This window comes from Rhinoraja longicauda, chromosome 26, assembly GCF_053455715.1.
Source record: "Rhinoraja longicauda isolate Sanriku21f chromosome 26, sRhiLon1.1, whole genome shotgun sequence".
Classification (NCBI taxonomy): Eukaryota; Metazoa; Chordata; class Chondrichthyes; order Rajiformes; family Arhynchobatidae; genus Rhinoraja; species Rhinoraja longicauda.
The window spans coordinates 19,769,434-19,786,591 of NC_135978.1; the positions used below are offsets into that span (position 1 = coordinate 19,769,434).

The following is a 17,158-nucleotide window of genomic DNA, read 5'->3' on the forward strand; positions in this document are numbered from 1 at the left end:
CTGAGGACTTATGCCTTGGTGTGTGGGCTACTTTCATCTGTAATCGGGATGGTTAATGTGAGAACCACACCCGATATTTCTCACCCTAACTCAGTCATTACGACACAGGAGGCGGTTATTTGGCTCATCTGGTCCCTGTCATTCCAATCCCTTCGTTCTTATTCTCCTCCGAATTCACACAAACTATATTCTCTCTCTCTCCCCCCCCCTCTCTCTCTCTCTCCCCCTCTCTCTCTCTCCCCCTCTCTCTCTCTCCCCCCTCTCTCTCTCCCCCCCTCTCTCTCTCTCCCCCTCTCTCCAGCCCATTGATTCCCCTTTGGTTTGTTTGTCACTGTGGGGCTTTTGACTGCGATTAATCACTGCGGCTAATCACCCCACCGGCCCTTCAGTCCACTGATCCACACTGACTGTTGCTCCATCTGCTCCAATCTACCGTGTGAGTGTGTAGGCTGACCCCCCGTTTGACTGGATGCCGCAGCACAGTAATTGTACCTTGTAGTGCACCTGGAAAATCTTTGTTTGTCTGCTGTGGTATTGGAAAGTACGACCGTAAACTGTGCCACAATTAATTGTGTGGCTGTGTGGTGAATGATTGTGCACAGTGGCACTGAAATGTGTGTTATTGCAAACTATCTGGCAGTAACATGTGTAACATTAACTGGTGCGTGTCTACGTGTCTGCAGGTGTAAACACGACTGCAAGCTGCACAGCATGATGCTGAATGACTGTAAATGCTGTAGGTTGTGTGGTCGTGTGTCTTATATAACTGCAAACCTCGCAACACAGTCGTACCATAACGACTAACTCTGTAACGGTGTGAGGACGCTGCACAATTAAAGTTTGACAATCTTGTGTTCTAAATTGTGTGATTATGTAGTGTGTCTGTAAAACATTTGATAGTGTTGTGCGACTGTAAATTGTGTGACTATTAACTGCGTTGGAAAAACTGCGGATGCTGGTTTAAATTGAAGGTAGACGCAAAACGCTGGAGTAACAACGGGACAGGCAGCATCTCTGGAGAGAAGGAATGGGTGACGTTTCGGGTCGAGACCCCTTCAGATTATTAACTGCGTTGTTATGCGATTGGAAACTCAAGAGACAATGCAACGTTACAGTCGTGTTAAACTCCACTGCATGTCTGTGAGCCGTGTGACTATTCTGTGTGAATGTAAACTGTGACTACATTGTGTGACTAACTTGTGTGACTTTCAACTCCAGGGCACTGTAATCTGTGTGACACTGTGGTGACTGCAAACATTGTGTGCCTCTCGATAATGCAATTACGCTGAGTGACTGTAAACTGTGTTACGCTACAATGTGGCCACAATATGTGGCACTACAGGTGCTCCCCGGCTTACGATGCTTCGACTTGCGATATCTCGACCTTGCGATGGTGTAAACGGCAGCGACCCGTGGCGAGCCACCGCTCGCTCCCGGCCACGTGATCGCGCGTATTCAATGCATTTCGACTTACAATATTTTCGGTTTGCGATGGATTTCTCGGACCAGAACCCCGTCGTAAGTCGAGGAGCACCTGTATAGTACAACTGTAAACTGTGTGATTATGTTATGTGACTGCAAACTGTGGGATTCTATAGTGTGACTATAATGTGGCTACCAAACGTGGGAGCCTTACCATGAGTCGGCAAACTTGTGACTCTGCAGTGTGACTGTAAGCTGTGTGATTATACTGTGTGACTGTAAACTGTGTGACTGTAAACCGTGTGATTATACTGTGTGACTGTAAACTGTGTGACAGTAAACCGTGTGATTATACTGTGTGACTGTAAACTGTGTGACTGTAAACTGTGTGACTGTAAACTGTGTGACTGTAAACTGTGTGACTATACTGTGTGATTATACTGTGTGACTGTAAACTGTAATTCTACAATGTGATTATAAAGTGCGATTAAAAAAACTGCATTACTCTACAGTATGAATGTAAACAGTGATAGTACCGTGTGTCAGTACTGTGTGACTCCAGTATGACTGTAATATGTGCGATAATGCTGTGTGAATGTACAGTCTGACTATCCAGTGTGACTATTCAGTGTGGTGCATGGATAGAACAGGCTGAGAGGGTTATGGGCCGAACACAGGCAGGTGGGACTAGTGTAGATGGGACATGTTGGTTGGTGTGGGGAAGTTGGGCCGAAGGGCCTGTTTCCGCGCTGCATGACTCTCACTGTGTGATAATACAGTGTGATTGTACAATGTGACCACAAACTCGGTGACTGTCAACCGTGCGACAATGCAATCTAGAATGCACGCAGCGTTCATGATGAGGAAGTGAGGGTGACTGTGCAGACTTGTTAAGTCACCTCGGTCAGTGTGAGATTCCTGCATTCTGTCTGCCTATTACTGTCAGCAAGTGCGGTCCTGAGAAACTGAGGGGGTGACCCAGGGGGTCGGCAGTGTCGGTGATGGGGCCAGCCTCGCCATTCCCCACGGATGTTGTCGGCAAACAGCCCGGCTGCCCACCCCCAGCCCATCTTTTGAACCCTTGTCCTCCGCTGCCAGATTCCTGTAGCATTTACAGTGTGTCTGCCAGGGTCTGAGCCAGGGGATAGACACAAAATGCTGGAGTAACTCAGCGGGTCAGGGAGCCTATCTGGAGAAAAGGAATAGGCGACCCTTCATCAGTCTGGGCCAGGGGGTCAGCCAGGTCTTGGAGGGATGGTGCTGCTGACCCAGAGGCTGGAGAGTGGTGGTGGCTCCTGCCTCCTCCATCCCATGCCCACTCCTCAGAGCACTAGGGAGGAGGTGGGGGTGGGGGTGGAGGAAGAGGACAGCACCTGGCTGGCCGGGCAGGCAGGTGGCTGGATACGGGTTTGGCCCCGTGAGACGAGGTGCTATGGTCGCGCCTCCTGCCTGTCTACTTGGCGAGGACACACACAGGCTGGTTCCAGGGCTGCAAGGCCTCTCCTCACAGCTTCCAGACCGGGACTGGATGGGTCATCCTCGACTCAGAGGAGCAGGTACAATTATGGAAAGCTGGACCTGGTAGGCAGTCAGTTCTTCCTCCCAGGTTGGAAATGTCCAATACTAGAGGCCGTAGCTTTAAGGTGGGAGGGGCAAAGTTTAATGGATGTGCGGGGAAAGTTTTTTGGGGGTTTTCTTCCACAGAGAGTGGTGGTTGCCTGGAACGCACTGCCAAGGGTGGTGGTCAAGAGACTTTTGGATAGAAGGATGTATCTGCAGGGAACGGAGGGACTTGGTTCATGTGCAGGCGGAGGAGATGAGTTTATCCTGGCATCGTATTCGGCACAGACTTTGTGAGCCGTCGGGCCTAGTCCTGTGCTCAGGTTACTGCCCCAGATTTATCTTCCCCTTCGACCCACGACTGGGGCAGTAACCTGAACCCATCAGCAAGAATCAAACCAGGCTGTAAATCATCCAAGTCAGTTAGGTTGCCCACTTATCCATTCCATTCATCGGCTGAACCATTTGATAAAATGCATATCAATAAAAATGAAGCAAATGCATATCAATAAAATGGAGGCAAAATCGCACAGGTGCCGGGTCTGTTGATACAGAACGTCACCCACTGCTCTATGCAGAGTTCTGCTCACTGAAGTGCAATAACAGTCTGGTATCCACGAGTACCCGGCTGCCTGACCTCAGCTTCCCAGCCCCACTGTAAGCCCCACCACCTCCACTGCCAACCCTCCCAATCCATTATCAGTCAGCCAGCTCCTGAAGTTGGTGGAGGCACTAGGAACCGCAGGTGCTAGAATCTTGAGCAAAGTACAAAGTGCTGGAGGAACCCAGCGAGTCAGGCAGCCTCTGTGGAGGGAGTTGACAGATGACGCTTCGGGTCTGGATCCTTCTTCAGACTGCAGCTGCTCTGAGGAAACGGGCTCATCCCCTCCTTGGGGGTCTCTGCAGGTGAGGAGGTCTGGCGCTGGGGGTCCAAGCAGTCAGTAGAGGGGGAGGAGGAAGGGGCTAGGACTGGACCTGCGCTGGACGGCCTGACCTCCTCCAGCCCGCCACCCGCGGGCCGTCCCCTCGTCCAGCGAGGCCGCTCGGGTGGGGGGGCGGGGGTCAGAAGTCGCCTGCCCCGCCCACCCGCTGTGCGCACACCTGCCGGCCGACACAACCTCTAGTCCATTCAAGGCCGCGTGGGATGAGGAGCGAAGACGGGTGTGACAGGAGTGTGCGACGGGCCGAAGGCAGCATGCACGGGCTCGGGGCGGCTCAGGAGATGGCTTCATCCTCACACACGTCCGGCAGCTCGCTGTCCTTGCCTCCGTCCCCGCTCGCCTGCTTCCTGCAACAGGGAACAGACGGGATGAGTCAGCAGAGGGGGCCTCTCCCCTGAGGCCAGGGATCGGGGCCAGGGGCCGCGCTAACGGGAGGAGCCGGTCGCTGTGGAGACCACCCTCGGGGTACAAACCGGCCAGGGTGATCAGAGCAGGCCTCCACCTCCCCGGCCCCCCTCTCCCCAGCTCCGGGAATGGGCATTAAGCCACCGCGGGGCAGCGGGCAGCCAGGGAATAATTGCCTTTATGCGGAGACAGAGTCAGCCTTTCTCTGGTGCCACAGGATGAGGAAGAAAAGCTGAGCAAAGCCTAGGGCCCTGCAGTCCCAGCGGCAGAGAGCCACACACTGTCCATCCCAGCGTTCAGCGAGACATCTATGGAAGGGCCTCAGCGGCCGAGGTGAGGAAAAGCCGAGCCAGAAACATCTTTATTCCTCTGGCAGTCAGCAAAACCGGGGCGAGGGTCAGACTTCCCCGATCACTGATAGTACAGGCCCACCACTGATTTTCCAGCACCCTTGCATTCCAGAGCCTTTCTGGATTATCCATTTTGCCAGACCAACAGAGGTCAGGGCCCCGGGGGGCTAAGATACCGGCCCACAAAGCCGGCTGTGGGAGCCGGCCGGGCCAGAAATCCAGGGCCCCAGCCACAGGCGGCAAATTCATCCCACCGAACAACAGCCGTGGAAGTCCCTATGAGGTCGTGATGGGCCACCTCACCCGGCCTAGGCGCCACTTTCTTGGGGGGGTTTCCGGGGAAGGGGGGGGGGGATTTTGTCTGGATTGAAGGATGGCCGGAAAACCAGTTGCTGGAAAATTGGTGATGGACCTGTATTGGAAAACTAAACTTGACAAAAAACATAACACATAAAAGGCAGAGTTAAATAAGTTTAAATAAACAAATTTTCAAATTATATTTTGCCCCTTCCTTTGCCTCTGAAATATTTACCCAGCAGTTCTCAGTGGGTGTCGGATTCAGCTGGAGCTGTACAGCACACCGTACCCCATTACCACTTTCCACATGGGTGAACTGATAGCTTCCCCTTCCCAAACTCTCAAGACACCCGTCATCCACCTTCTCCAGTATCCACAGGGAAATCCAGGTTTTCCTTTTTCCTAAGTTTGGTTTAGTTTAGAGATACAGAGGGGAAGCAGGCCCTTTGGCCCACCAAGTCCACGCCGACCGGCGATCCCCGCACACTAACACTGCACACACTAGGGACAATTTACAATTCCAATTAACCTACAAACCTGCACGTCTTTGGAGTGTGGGAGGAAACCGGAGCACCCGGAGAAAACCCACGCAGGTCACGGGGAGAACGTACAATCACCGTACGGACAGCACCCGTGGTCAGGATCGAACCTGGGTCCCTGGCGCTTTGAGGCAGCAACTCTGCCGCTGCGCCACCGTGCCGCCCTTTTAGCCGCACTGCACTGTGTCCGCTGGGTGGGGCCTCGAGTGACGGGCACATCCAGGCCAAGGAGTAAGGTGTGCCTGGCCCGGCCCCTCAGAATGCACTCAGGAGAGGTCTCGCCACCAAACCCAGTGAGGAATCCGCACTGGGTGAATAGCCAACTCCGCATCGTCCACACCCTCCTGCAGCAATAAGGCCCTTGTACATCGGGGTGGTCTGTGTTCAGCTCAGGTATTGTTGGGCCTGACCTCCGCCAGGCCAGCACCAGAGTGCACGATCACAGCACCTCGATCAGCAAGATACAAGCTCTTTGCAGGTAAGAGCAGAATAGGAATCCAAACCATCTACAGGGGGGCACTCATGAGAAACACACACGTACGTAACCAGATCATAAGTTTAGTCCGAGACAAGTGTGGCTCCTCTTGCTGTCACCTCCCCCACCCCTCACTGCTCCATCATTATCCTCTCACTTTCCACTTACTGCCCCCCAAACTCTTTCCCCACTCTCCCCTCAATGCTTCATAAATGCACATTCATAAGTTGTAGGAACAGAATTAGGCTATTCCGCCCATCAAGTCTACTCTACCATTCAATCATGACTGATCTATCTTTCCCTCTCAACCCCATTCTCCTGCCTTCTCTCCATAACCCCTAACACCCTTACTAATCAAGAATCAATCTATACCCACAAAAATATATTTTGATGGCCTCCACAGCCTTCTGTGCCAATGAATTCCACAGATTCACCGCCCTCTGACTAAAGAAATTCATAGAAACATAGACATAGAAACATAGAAAATAGGTGCAGGAGGAGGCCATTCGGCCCTTCGAGCCAGCACCGCCATTCATTGTGATCATGGCTGATCGTCCCCAATCAATACCCCGTGCCTGCATTCTCCCCATATCCCTTGATTCCACTAGCCCCTAGAGCTCTATCTAACTCTCTCTTAAATCCATCCCGTGATTTGGCTTCCACTGCCCTCTGTGGCAGAGAATTCCACAAATTCACAACTCTCCGGGTGAAAAAGTTCCTTCGCACCTCAGTTTTAAATGGCCTCCCCTTTATTCTAAGACTGTGGCCCCTGGTTCTGGACTCGCCCAACATTGGGAAAAATTTTCCTGCATCTAGCTTGTCCAGTCCTTTTAAAATTTTATATGTTTCTATAAGATCCCCTCTCAGTCTACCTGATTTTCCCAGTCTACCTGCATATTGAAATCGCCCATCACCACAGTGGCATTACCTGTCTTACATGCCAGTTTTAACTCCTGCTGCACCTTACACCCTACATCCGGGCTACTATTTGGGGGTCTGTCGATAACACCAATTAGTGTCTCCTTGCCTGTACAATTCCTCAACTCAATCCACAGTGACTCTACCTCGTCAGTCCCTGTGTCTTCCCTCGCAAGGGACTGAATTTCATCCCTCACCAGCAGCTACCCCACCACCTCTGCCCACCTGCCTGTCCTTTCTATAGGGTGTATAACCCTGAATATTAAGTTCCCAGGCCCGATCCTCCTGCAGCCACGTCTCTGTAATCCCCACAATATCATATCTACCAACCTCTAACTGAGCCTCAAGCTCATCTACTTTACTTCTTATACTTCGCGCATTCATATACAATACTTTTAATTCCTTACTCATCTCACCCTTCACATCGATCCCTCTTACACTTGGCCATTCTCTCCTATCCCTTTGTGAGCTTTCTTTCCTGGGGTCATTAACTGTCCCTTTACTCTCTTTCCATTTAACTCCATCCTTGACTATCCCATTTGACACCCCCCCCCTTATTTAGTTTTAAACCACCCGTGTAGCAGTGGCAAACCTGCCTGCCAGAATGCTGGTCCCCCACCTGTTAAGGTGCAATCTATCCCTTTTGTACAATTCCCCCTTACCCCAAAACAGATCCCAGTGGTCTAAGAATCTAAATCCCTGCGCCCTGCACCATTTCCTCAGCTACACATTCAGGTCCTGTATCTCCCTGTTCATGCTCTCGCCAGCACGAGGAACTGGAAGCAAACCGGAGATAACCACCCTGGAGGTCGTGCTTTTCAGCATTTTTCCAAACTCTCTAAAGTCACGCTGCAGAATATTCATCCCCTTCTTTCCGACATCGTTTGTACCAACATGCTCTACCACTTCCAGCTGTTCACCTTCGCCCTTGAGGATTTCCTGCACTTTGTCCGTGACATCCTGGATCCTGGCACCAGGGAGGCAGCACACCATCCTCGAATCCCGTCTGTTGCCGCAGAAACCCCTGTCCGTACCTCTCACAATGGAGTCTCCTACTACCACGGCGTTGCCTGACGTCGGCCTCTTTGCTTTTGGCAAACCAGTCTGCCGCTCAGTGTGGCAACGTCTTCTTCCCCGACAGCTTCCAAGTGGGTGAACCTGTTCTCAAGAGGTACAACACCCGGGGACCTTTGCACTCCATGTTTCCTTCCCTTTCTCACCGTCATCCACCTTCTCTCTTCCAGTACCTTTGGTGTAACAATCTCACTGTGATTCCTTCTCATCTTTTTTCTAAAGGTACGTCCTTTAATTCTGAGGCTGTGGCCTCTGGTCCTAGAGTCTCCCTCTAGTGGAAACATCCTATCCACATCCTAAATCCAGGTCTTCCTCTGCCCCCCTCACTGGCCCTTCACTCCCCCCCCCCCCCCCCCCCCCCCCCCCCCCCCCGGGAGAGGGAGGAAAGAGTTTGCATGGCAAGAGCTACTGATGGAAATCCCACTGGCAGCAGAACAGCGTTTCTTCCATTGTTGGGAGAAGGAACAGTTGGAGTTCATGCCTTTCGAGGAAGGCCACTTTAAATGTTGGCCCCTCCCATACAGCAGCATCGTCTGAGTTCCAACACAAAGTATTAAAAGCATTTAATTTACATTTGGATTTTGTCCCTACAACATTTCCTCAGTTTGAACGCTCCACGTTGATACCCACAGTTCCAAGATTGCCTTTTGTGAGATCCATTATCTGTAGTCAGTAACCTTGTATTCAATATGTCACATCTAATTTCAATGTTATGACTACTGTTTTCATAGCTCTCAATTTCCCAATTAAATAAAGCCTTGTTTCTCCCGGCCTCTCCACCAGCAGATGGTGTCACGGCAGTCCAATGCTCACTTGGTTTAATCAGCCCCTGTTTAATTACGGTAATCAGGATGCCCCATAATTACCATCCTCCCCTTTCCCAATGCCCGCTTTGTTACTTCAGCTAATTCCGTGCTGGTTTTCTCCTCTGGAACACGGTTGCTGAGCAGCAGAACTCTACACTGATCCATTAGTGTGTATCATACTCTGAAGAGATCGATGTCAGATCGGGCTGGTTAAGAATCAACCAGCAAACAATGAAAAGACATCCTATCCCTTCCAACTGAATGTTTTTTTACATGCTAGCTGGTCCGCACTGACTCCCTGTAGGGCAAAGAATTTTGACCTTTGTAAAGTCCTTCAGCTTCACACCAATCCTATAGTTTTGCAGGAATCACATCTTTGGGGAGTTTTGGAGAAATTTTCTACCGCGACAAGCTCAGAGAAGAAGGCAGCGCTCCCTCTCTCTTTAGATAGTTCCTCTGTCCCTCTCTTCCCCTCCCCCTTCCCAGATCTCCCACTGTCTTCCTGTCTCCACCTCTATCCTTCCTTTGTCCCGCCCCCCTGACATCAGTCTAAAGAAGGGTCTCGACCCGAAACGTCGCCCATTCCTTCTCTCCTGAGATGCTGCCTGACCTGCTGAGTTACTCCAGCATTTTGTGAATAAATACCTTCGATTTGTACCAGCATCTGCAGTTATTTTCTTACACTCTCTCTCTCTCTCCCCCTTTGAGTCTGAAGAAGGGTGTTGACTCCAAATGTCACCCATTCCTTCTCTCCAGAGATGCTGCCTGTCCCACTGAGTTACTCCAGCTTTTTGCGTCCATCTATAGTTTTGGATTCGTGACTCTTGCTACTTATTTGCTCCAGGCATTCGAGGCCATGCTTTCAACTCTCAAGGTCCCAAGCACCACAATTCCACCCCCAAACCTCTTTCTCTCTTTATCATTTTTTTTACCCTTCAGGAGAGAGCGGATTGCTTGCCCTAACAGGTGCAAAACTGTGACATAACTAGAGCGGTTGCTCAGATTGGAAGCTTTTCTCAGGAGCGTCACAGGTTGGGAGGAGGCCCAATAGAAGTATATAAAAAAATTGAGGGTCATAGATAGGATAGGCAGACAGAAATGTTTCCCCAGGATAGAAATGTCAAAAACGAGGGGGCATAGCTTTAGAAGTGAGAGGGGGAAAATTGCGGCTCAAGTTTTGTTACTCAGTGAATGCTGGGTATCTGGTAAACAGACATGAGAGCGGCATTTGGATCACATGCAGGCAGAAGGGGTTAGCTTAACCTGGCCTCATGTTCGGCACAGACACCGCAGGGAGAAGGGCCTCACCCTGTGCTGTACTGTTCTATGTTCTACATGGCACCCAGAATGGACTCATTACTTCACCTAAAACAATGCCAAGCATTGTTTTGTAATGCTTCATCGTGACTTCCTTGCTCGTTTACACCATCCCTATATTTATAAGTCCCAGGATCCTGAAGGATTCAACCACTTTCTCAGTCTTCCCCGCCACTTTCTGCAAACTCTGCACATATGCTCCAGATCACACAGTTTACAATTGTGGTCTTGAGTTTATATTGGCCCTTCTCATTCTTCCGGCCAAGTATAAACACTTCACGTTTCACAGTATTATGCTGCATCTGCCACTGATTCTCCCAGTTAATATTCCCTTGCAGTCTGTTACCAGCTCGCTCACAGTTAACCGTGTCTCCAAGCCTTGCTTTATCTGTGAATTGTGCCCTGGTATGCCAAAGTCCAAATCTTATAAATGCAGGCATGCACACAAACTCTCAATCTTTCTCACGTGTACAAACTGCCCCACCACATACACACACTACACATCTTACACATATTCATGTGCAGGCATACCATACACTTGCCATACAAATCCATACCATACCATACAAATCCATACCATACCATACAAATCCATACCATACCATACAAATCCGTGTACACATATGAGCATACATGTACATACACTAATGCACACATGTATAGGCAGGACCTTACACACGCTGACATTCACACAGCCCACACGCATGCACACAAACTCACACGTGCATGCAGACTACATATCTTCGCACACAGATGTTATAGACACAGTTAAGTTACCTTAATGAAGGGAGCCTTTTTGAGGAATACTGAAATAAACTCTTGTCCCTGGCAGCAAAATGAAAAGAAAATTGAGAAAAGATAAGGAAATTATCGTTGAAAAATATATGGAAGTTATTGGGAACTTATTCAGCATAATTTACTGCATGTTATTAAGGATGATGGTTTATTCCTCAGAAAGAAGATAAAAGACATCCTCCAGGCTTATAAACTAACCAGAACCTCAGCTACTGAGATAAAGCTTTGCTGTTGCATTAATTTGTGTAATCTGTCATAACCATGACCTTTGATGTGGGATGCGCCCATTAAACATTGCTCTGTAGAGACATCAAACAATCGCTGCCTCTACCTGAGCTTCGTGCAGTTGACAGGGTGAGCTTAGTGCGCAGGATGCACAGCTGGTCTCAATGGAGAACTACCGCACGAGTGAAGAGGTGCCCTCACGACCACTGACCTATTCCTCTGTAAAGCTCTGGTGTTGATGGCATTGATTGCCCTTCCTTCATTGCCCTGGAGAAGGCAGGAGTGAGCCACCTCCTTGGACTGCTGCAGTCTGCCTAGCACACTGCAGCTGGAGAGGGAGTTCCAGGCTTTACACTCAAGCGAGGATAAAGGAGCGATCGTATTTTTCCAAGTCAGGATGATGTGCGACTCAGTGGAGAATCTACCTGTGGTGTGGTCTCCTGTACAAGCAGCCCTTGTCTACCTTGGCGGTGAGGATTGCAGATCCAGGTTGGGTTTTGTCGGGATAGCCTCGACCGTACATCTTGCGGCGGTTGCAATGGTGGACAGGTGAGGATGGAATCCTTAGGGTGGTCAATGGGATGACAATCAGTTGGGAAATATGTCTGGATGGTATTGACGTTCATGAAAAATGTCAATGCTCCCTCAACCAGGCAGGTGGAGAGTATTCCATCGCACTCCTGACTTGTACCCCGTACACTTTGTGTGTCAGGAGGTCAGTCACTCACCACAGAGTACCCAGCATTTGATCTGCTCATTGCAGCCAAGGTATTTATATGGCTGTTCAACCAAGGTTCTGGTTAATGGCACCCAGTAGGATTTGCCAGAATGCAACTTCCACTACGAGGTTAAATGCAAATAGAGATTGTGCCAAATCTTGGTGCTCACCTCAGCATTTGAATGGCTAAAGGGTGAATTTTGAGATATCAGTGGAGACTGGTAGATTAAATGAAAATAAACTTCTTCCACTAGTTAGCTCCCTAGTTTAGAGAGCAGAGTCTGATGTCAGAACTCATGTTGAGCAACTCACCAGAAAGAGAAACCACTGGAGATTCTAAGAAAATTGGGCAGGTTTGGAACACGGTCCCACACACTGGGAAAGCATGGTGGTTTATTGGGCCAACTTAATTAATGTAACTTAAAGGTCACATTATAAGAGGCAGCAATTAGTTTAAGGAGTTGTTTAGATTGCAAGCAGAGCCTCCTGGAGCCAACATAAACATACAGTGGTTAGTATGTAGACAAGTGCAAAGTAATTGCTCACAAAATGAGTCATGACAGAAAAAAGATGAGTATAATGTATAGCACCCACTTGCTGGCTGGCTGTCAGGAAGATGGAGGCAACTCCCTCAGGCATAAACACGGTGTGAAAACTACAAAGAAATTACCTTTACTGATGAATCATTGTGAAAATGCAAAATCCACACATAACCAATGTAGCAAAAATATTTAAAATTAGTGGGTGTTTTTGAGTCAGTGGAGTATTTTGAGCCCTCACTCGAAATATTTCTCCATTTAGTTTAGTTTAGAGATATAGCGAGGAAACAGGCCCTTTGGCCCACCGGGTCCGCGCCGACCAGTGATCCCCATTATCGTGGATCAACACTCTCCTACAACCACCAGGGACAATTTACATTAATACCAAGTCAATTAACCTACAAACCTGTACGTCTTTAGAGTGTGGGATAAGATCTCGGAGAAAATTCACACAGGTCACAGGGAGAACGTACAGACTCTGTGCAGACAGCACCCGTAGTCAGGATCGAACCAGGGTCTCCTGCGCTGCATGGCAGCAACTCTACCGCTGCGCCACCGTGCCGGCCTGTGTATTGTAACAAGGTGTAATATGGCCTACTCCTGCACCTATTGTCTAATATGCTGACTTATTTGAGAAACTTGCCGCTGGTGCCTGAGATTCTCATTGTGTGCTGTCCCAATCTGAGCCTTAAATAAGAGAGTGGGCTCCACATGAAAGCCAGATTCAGGGGTACAAGTCAAACACACAATTCCCTCCAACTATTGGCGCTGTGAGCAGGGGTACTGCACAGGACAACCATCAACAATGTGGCACCTAATCAGGTGATGGGATCAATTTTACTATCCCATAGTCAGAGTAGATCTCAGGTTGCCAACTGTCCTGTATTAGCCAGGACATCCCGTATTTTGGGCTAAATTGGTTTGTCCCATATGTGATCGCCCTTGTCCCATATTAGGCCTGGGGGGGCACTGTAGGCCCAGACGCTGTAGGCCCGGATACTGTAGATCTGGACGCTGTAGGTCCGGACGCTGTAGGTCCGGACAGTGTAGGAGGCCCTGGCGCCGCCTGACGGAGGTTGCGTAGCAACCAGCCTCCCGGCCCGGGCGGCCACCATTGGTGGAGTGGGACCACGTGGCTGCTGGCAGGGTGAGGTCACATGGGGCACGGGGCGGTGACATCACCTTGTCCTTTACTTGGGAGTGAGATAGTTGGCACCCCAAAGTAGATCCCATATTGTTTTCAGGCGACCATGAGTTGTAGTACAGGAAAAAAGAACTGGGGGGAAAAGATCACGCAGTGACTTTGCTCAGCAAGAGCAGTGGGAGAGGTAAGATGGCAGGGTGCTGACGCGGGGAGGTTGGATATCAGAGTTCTGTTGTGGAGAAGTTAAATGTCAGCATTCTGACGAGCAAAAGGTAGATGTCTGGGTATTGCGTGGAGACGTTAAATATCAGGGTTCTGATGCAAAGAAATAAGATGCAATGGCAGCAGAATGTGTTAAAATAATGCAGCATATCGGTAGGACACACGACATACTGATAATGGCTACCGATAAGAAAAGTGTAGAACTCCAATACAGACTCAACGGTCTATCGTGCAAACAATTGTTTGCAATAGCCAATAATAAAAAAAAAAATTAAAAAGACGATAAAGAACGGATACGATGCTGAGGAAAAGGATTGGTGGAAGGGACAGCGGAAAGATAAGCATGAAAATGGAGTGCTCGTAGCCACGGTGAAGTACCAACAAGACAAGGTAAAGAACAGCAGCAGTAAGGCTGCACAGGCCGAGCATCGTAAGCAACCAAACGAGGGAACGGGTGGCCGAGCCACCTACTGCCCTGCCTGTGGATGGAGCAGGTGGCCGAGCCACCTACTGCCCGGCCTGTGGATGGAACAGGTGGCCGAGCCACCAACTGCCCGGCCTGTGGATGGAGCTGACTCTGACTGGGGAAGTTTAGCGGAGGAAGCCTCGAGGTACAAACATAATGACAATTATCATTCACCTCCATTCCCTGACAATAGACAATAGACAATAGGTGCAGGAGGAGGCCATTCGGCCCTTCGAGCCAGCACCGCCATTCAATGTGATCATGGCTGATCATTCTCAATCAGTACCCCGTTCCTGCCTTTTCCCCATAGCCCCTGACTCCGCTATCCTTAAGAGCTCTATCTAGCTCTCTCTTAAATGCATTCAGAGAATTGGCCTCCACTGCCTTCTGAGGCAGAGAATTCCACAGATTCACAACTCTCTGACTGAAAAAGTTTTTCCTCATCTCAGTTCTAAATGGCCTACCCCTTATTCTTAAACTGTGGCCCCTTGTTCTGGACTCCCCCAACATTGGGAACATGTTTCCTGCCTCTAACGTGTCCAACCCCTTAATAATCTTATACGTTTCGATAAGATCTCCTCTCATCCTTCTAAAGAAGGACCTAAAGAAACCAGGCGCAGTCCCTGTAGCCCCGACCAGGTCGATAGTGAAGAAGACGAAGGGACAGGCTATACGTGGAGCATCAGGGACCTTTGACAGCCTGAGAGCAACAGTTGGTTATAAATAAACTGCCTACCTTAAAGAGGAACAATGGCAATCGGCATTTTGGGATAAATTGGGATAAAAAGAGTTGAAAGAGACTCACAGACCTTCCAATGATGATATTCACGTAATCGTGCAAGTTGAAGTGCCACCCGTGGTGTGGACATCTCCGCGGCCTAATTAGCAGATAGAACGTGGGTCGCGCAACTGGAGCCGACCAATGTCCAAACGTTTAATCATTTAAGAGTTGCAAAAATCAAACTCAGGAGGAGTAAAAGAGGTCATTTTTGTCATGCTTGAGACTGAATGTTAAGGAAAAGTTAAGTCCCAGCCCAACTTGTAAAGTAAGTACATTTGGTAAGTTAAAGAAAGAACTCATGGGGGTAGGGAACTGGGAATCCACTGGCAGTCCTACAAAGTGCCCGCAGGGACAAGGGGAACTCACTTGACTAGGCTGTGGATGGACTACAGTGCAGCTCATGAATCCGTACAACAGGACCAGCTGACTGAGAATAATCTTAGGAGGTGTTTGAGAAACTAATCTTTCAGACTAATCTGACTATTCAGGAAGGAGGTGGTTGGGATAGTGTGTGATCCAGAGGGCAAATCCAGAGGAGGCATGGGTGTAGAGGTGAATAATGAGAGCCTGAGAGAAAGAGACATTAAACCAACACAAAGTCAAAGTGTCACCAATACTGTAGGGAAATGAGGGACCGGCATAAGAACAGGAACAGAACCCGGAGGGTCTGTGTTTTAATTGTGGGAAACCAGGCCACCTTGCCAAGCAATGTGGGTCACCATGACAGCAACGAAGGAAGGAATTAGGATGTCTCACAATTTTTAAATGTTAATGGGAATTGGAGGTTGCTGGAGTGTTAGTTGAGGAGGGAGGGAGGGAGGGAGGGAGGGAGGGAGGGAGGGAGGGAGGGAGGGAGGGAGGGAGGGAGGGAGGGAGGGAGGCGAGTGAGAAAGCATGAGAGAGAGAGTGAGAGAGGGTGAGAGGGTAGAAGGCCGTCTAGATCACCAGACAGGCATAAGAGTTTAGAGGGAAGAAGGTGGCATTGAGCAGATTACAGCGGAGCCTTTCCTGAAGGCATTGGGATAAAATCTCCCAAAGAGGGTGGCAGAACAACTCTTGACAGATCTTCCCAATATCAATGATGGGATCAATGGCGAAACACCACAGTCTCCCTGGCTGAGACCCATTACCTCAGCAGCAACCAGAGACTGGATGCAGGCCCTTCCCAGTAGAAGGACTCAGAACCATCTGGCAGCACTGTTACCAAGTGCGTCATGAGGGCTGGCTTTGCTCTCATCTGCCAGAACCGCCGATGAACCAGGTGGCCGGTCTCCTGTTTCAGTGCGCGTTACGTCAGCCGGGTGAAAGGACTAACAAGCCGTGCAGTCAACCTTGTCAAGTCAGCGATAATCCAGTTGCCTCCCCAGAGCAGGTCCTCATGTGCGTGGGGATGAAGAGATCCTGCCGGCTCTTCACAGTGCTCTTGTTTCCCAATCCCTCAGAGCCAAGGACAAATGATGGCCACGGTTGTGTAAATCACACCTTGCCAGTGTTTTACTCAGCCACACTGAGCAACTCAGTAAAAAGCATGAGTGCTTGGTTCATTTCCTCCTTTGAAAATATATTTGAGTCTAGAATATGCTAGCTAGCTAATTTGACATTACCCACCAGACAACCAAGGGAGTTTTAATGTAAATAGTCTTAATTTCTGGCAGAGATCCTTTGCTCTACACGAATATTTTTGATCTTGTCGCCAATTTCAATCAAATATTTATTTGTTCTTCAAACCACTCCCGTACTTCCTGCTTCCACCTTTGTGAGCCAGCTGGACCAAGAACACAGTGCTTGAAACATTTCTTCCTAACTGGGGTTGTAATGACATTTTTTGACTACACTTCTTCTGTTCAACTTGGGAAAAAAAAGTTGACACAAAGTGCTGGAGTAACTCAACGGCTCAGGCAGCATCCCTGGAGAACATGGATAGGTGTCACATTTCAGGGTCGGGACCTTTCTTCGGACTGACTGGGGATGGGATGGGGGGAAAGGGAGAAAGCTAGAAAAAAAGAGGGGCAGGCAATAGGTGTATACAGGCGAGGGGGGCTCGTGATGGGCAGATGGTTGGACAAAGCCCATAGGTGATCAAAAAGGATTGAAGAGTTGTGAATTGTGAAGCCAGAGGAATGAATGTAGGTGGAGGGGGAAGAAGAAATGGGTGCAAGTCTAG

General features: G+C 49.4%; 1 protein-coding gene across 5 annotated transcripts in view; it reads right to left on the minus strand.

The window, feature by feature from the left end:
- Window positions 1-290: 290 nt before the first annotated feature.
- The window catches only part of camkk1a (calcium/calmodulin-dependent protein kinase kinase 1, alpha a), a 141,875-nt gene continuing 125,007 nt past the window's right edge, over window positions 291-17,158 (minus strand). For 4 of the 5 annotated variants that reach the window (XM_078422029.1, XM_078422031.1, XM_078422033.1 and 1 more), the window contains exons 16-17: window positions 10,882-10,929; window positions 291-4,270 (exon numbers count right to left, since the gene is read on the minus strand). In XM_078422029.1, coding sequence (XP_078278155.1) covers window positions 4,198-4,270; window positions 10,882-10,929 — 121 coding nt within the window. In that variant the 3' untranslated portion in view covers window positions 291-4,197. The remainder of the gene's footprint in view (window positions 4,271-10,881; window positions 10,930-17,158) is intronic. The other variant, XM_078422034.1, reaches the window with a different exon arrangement.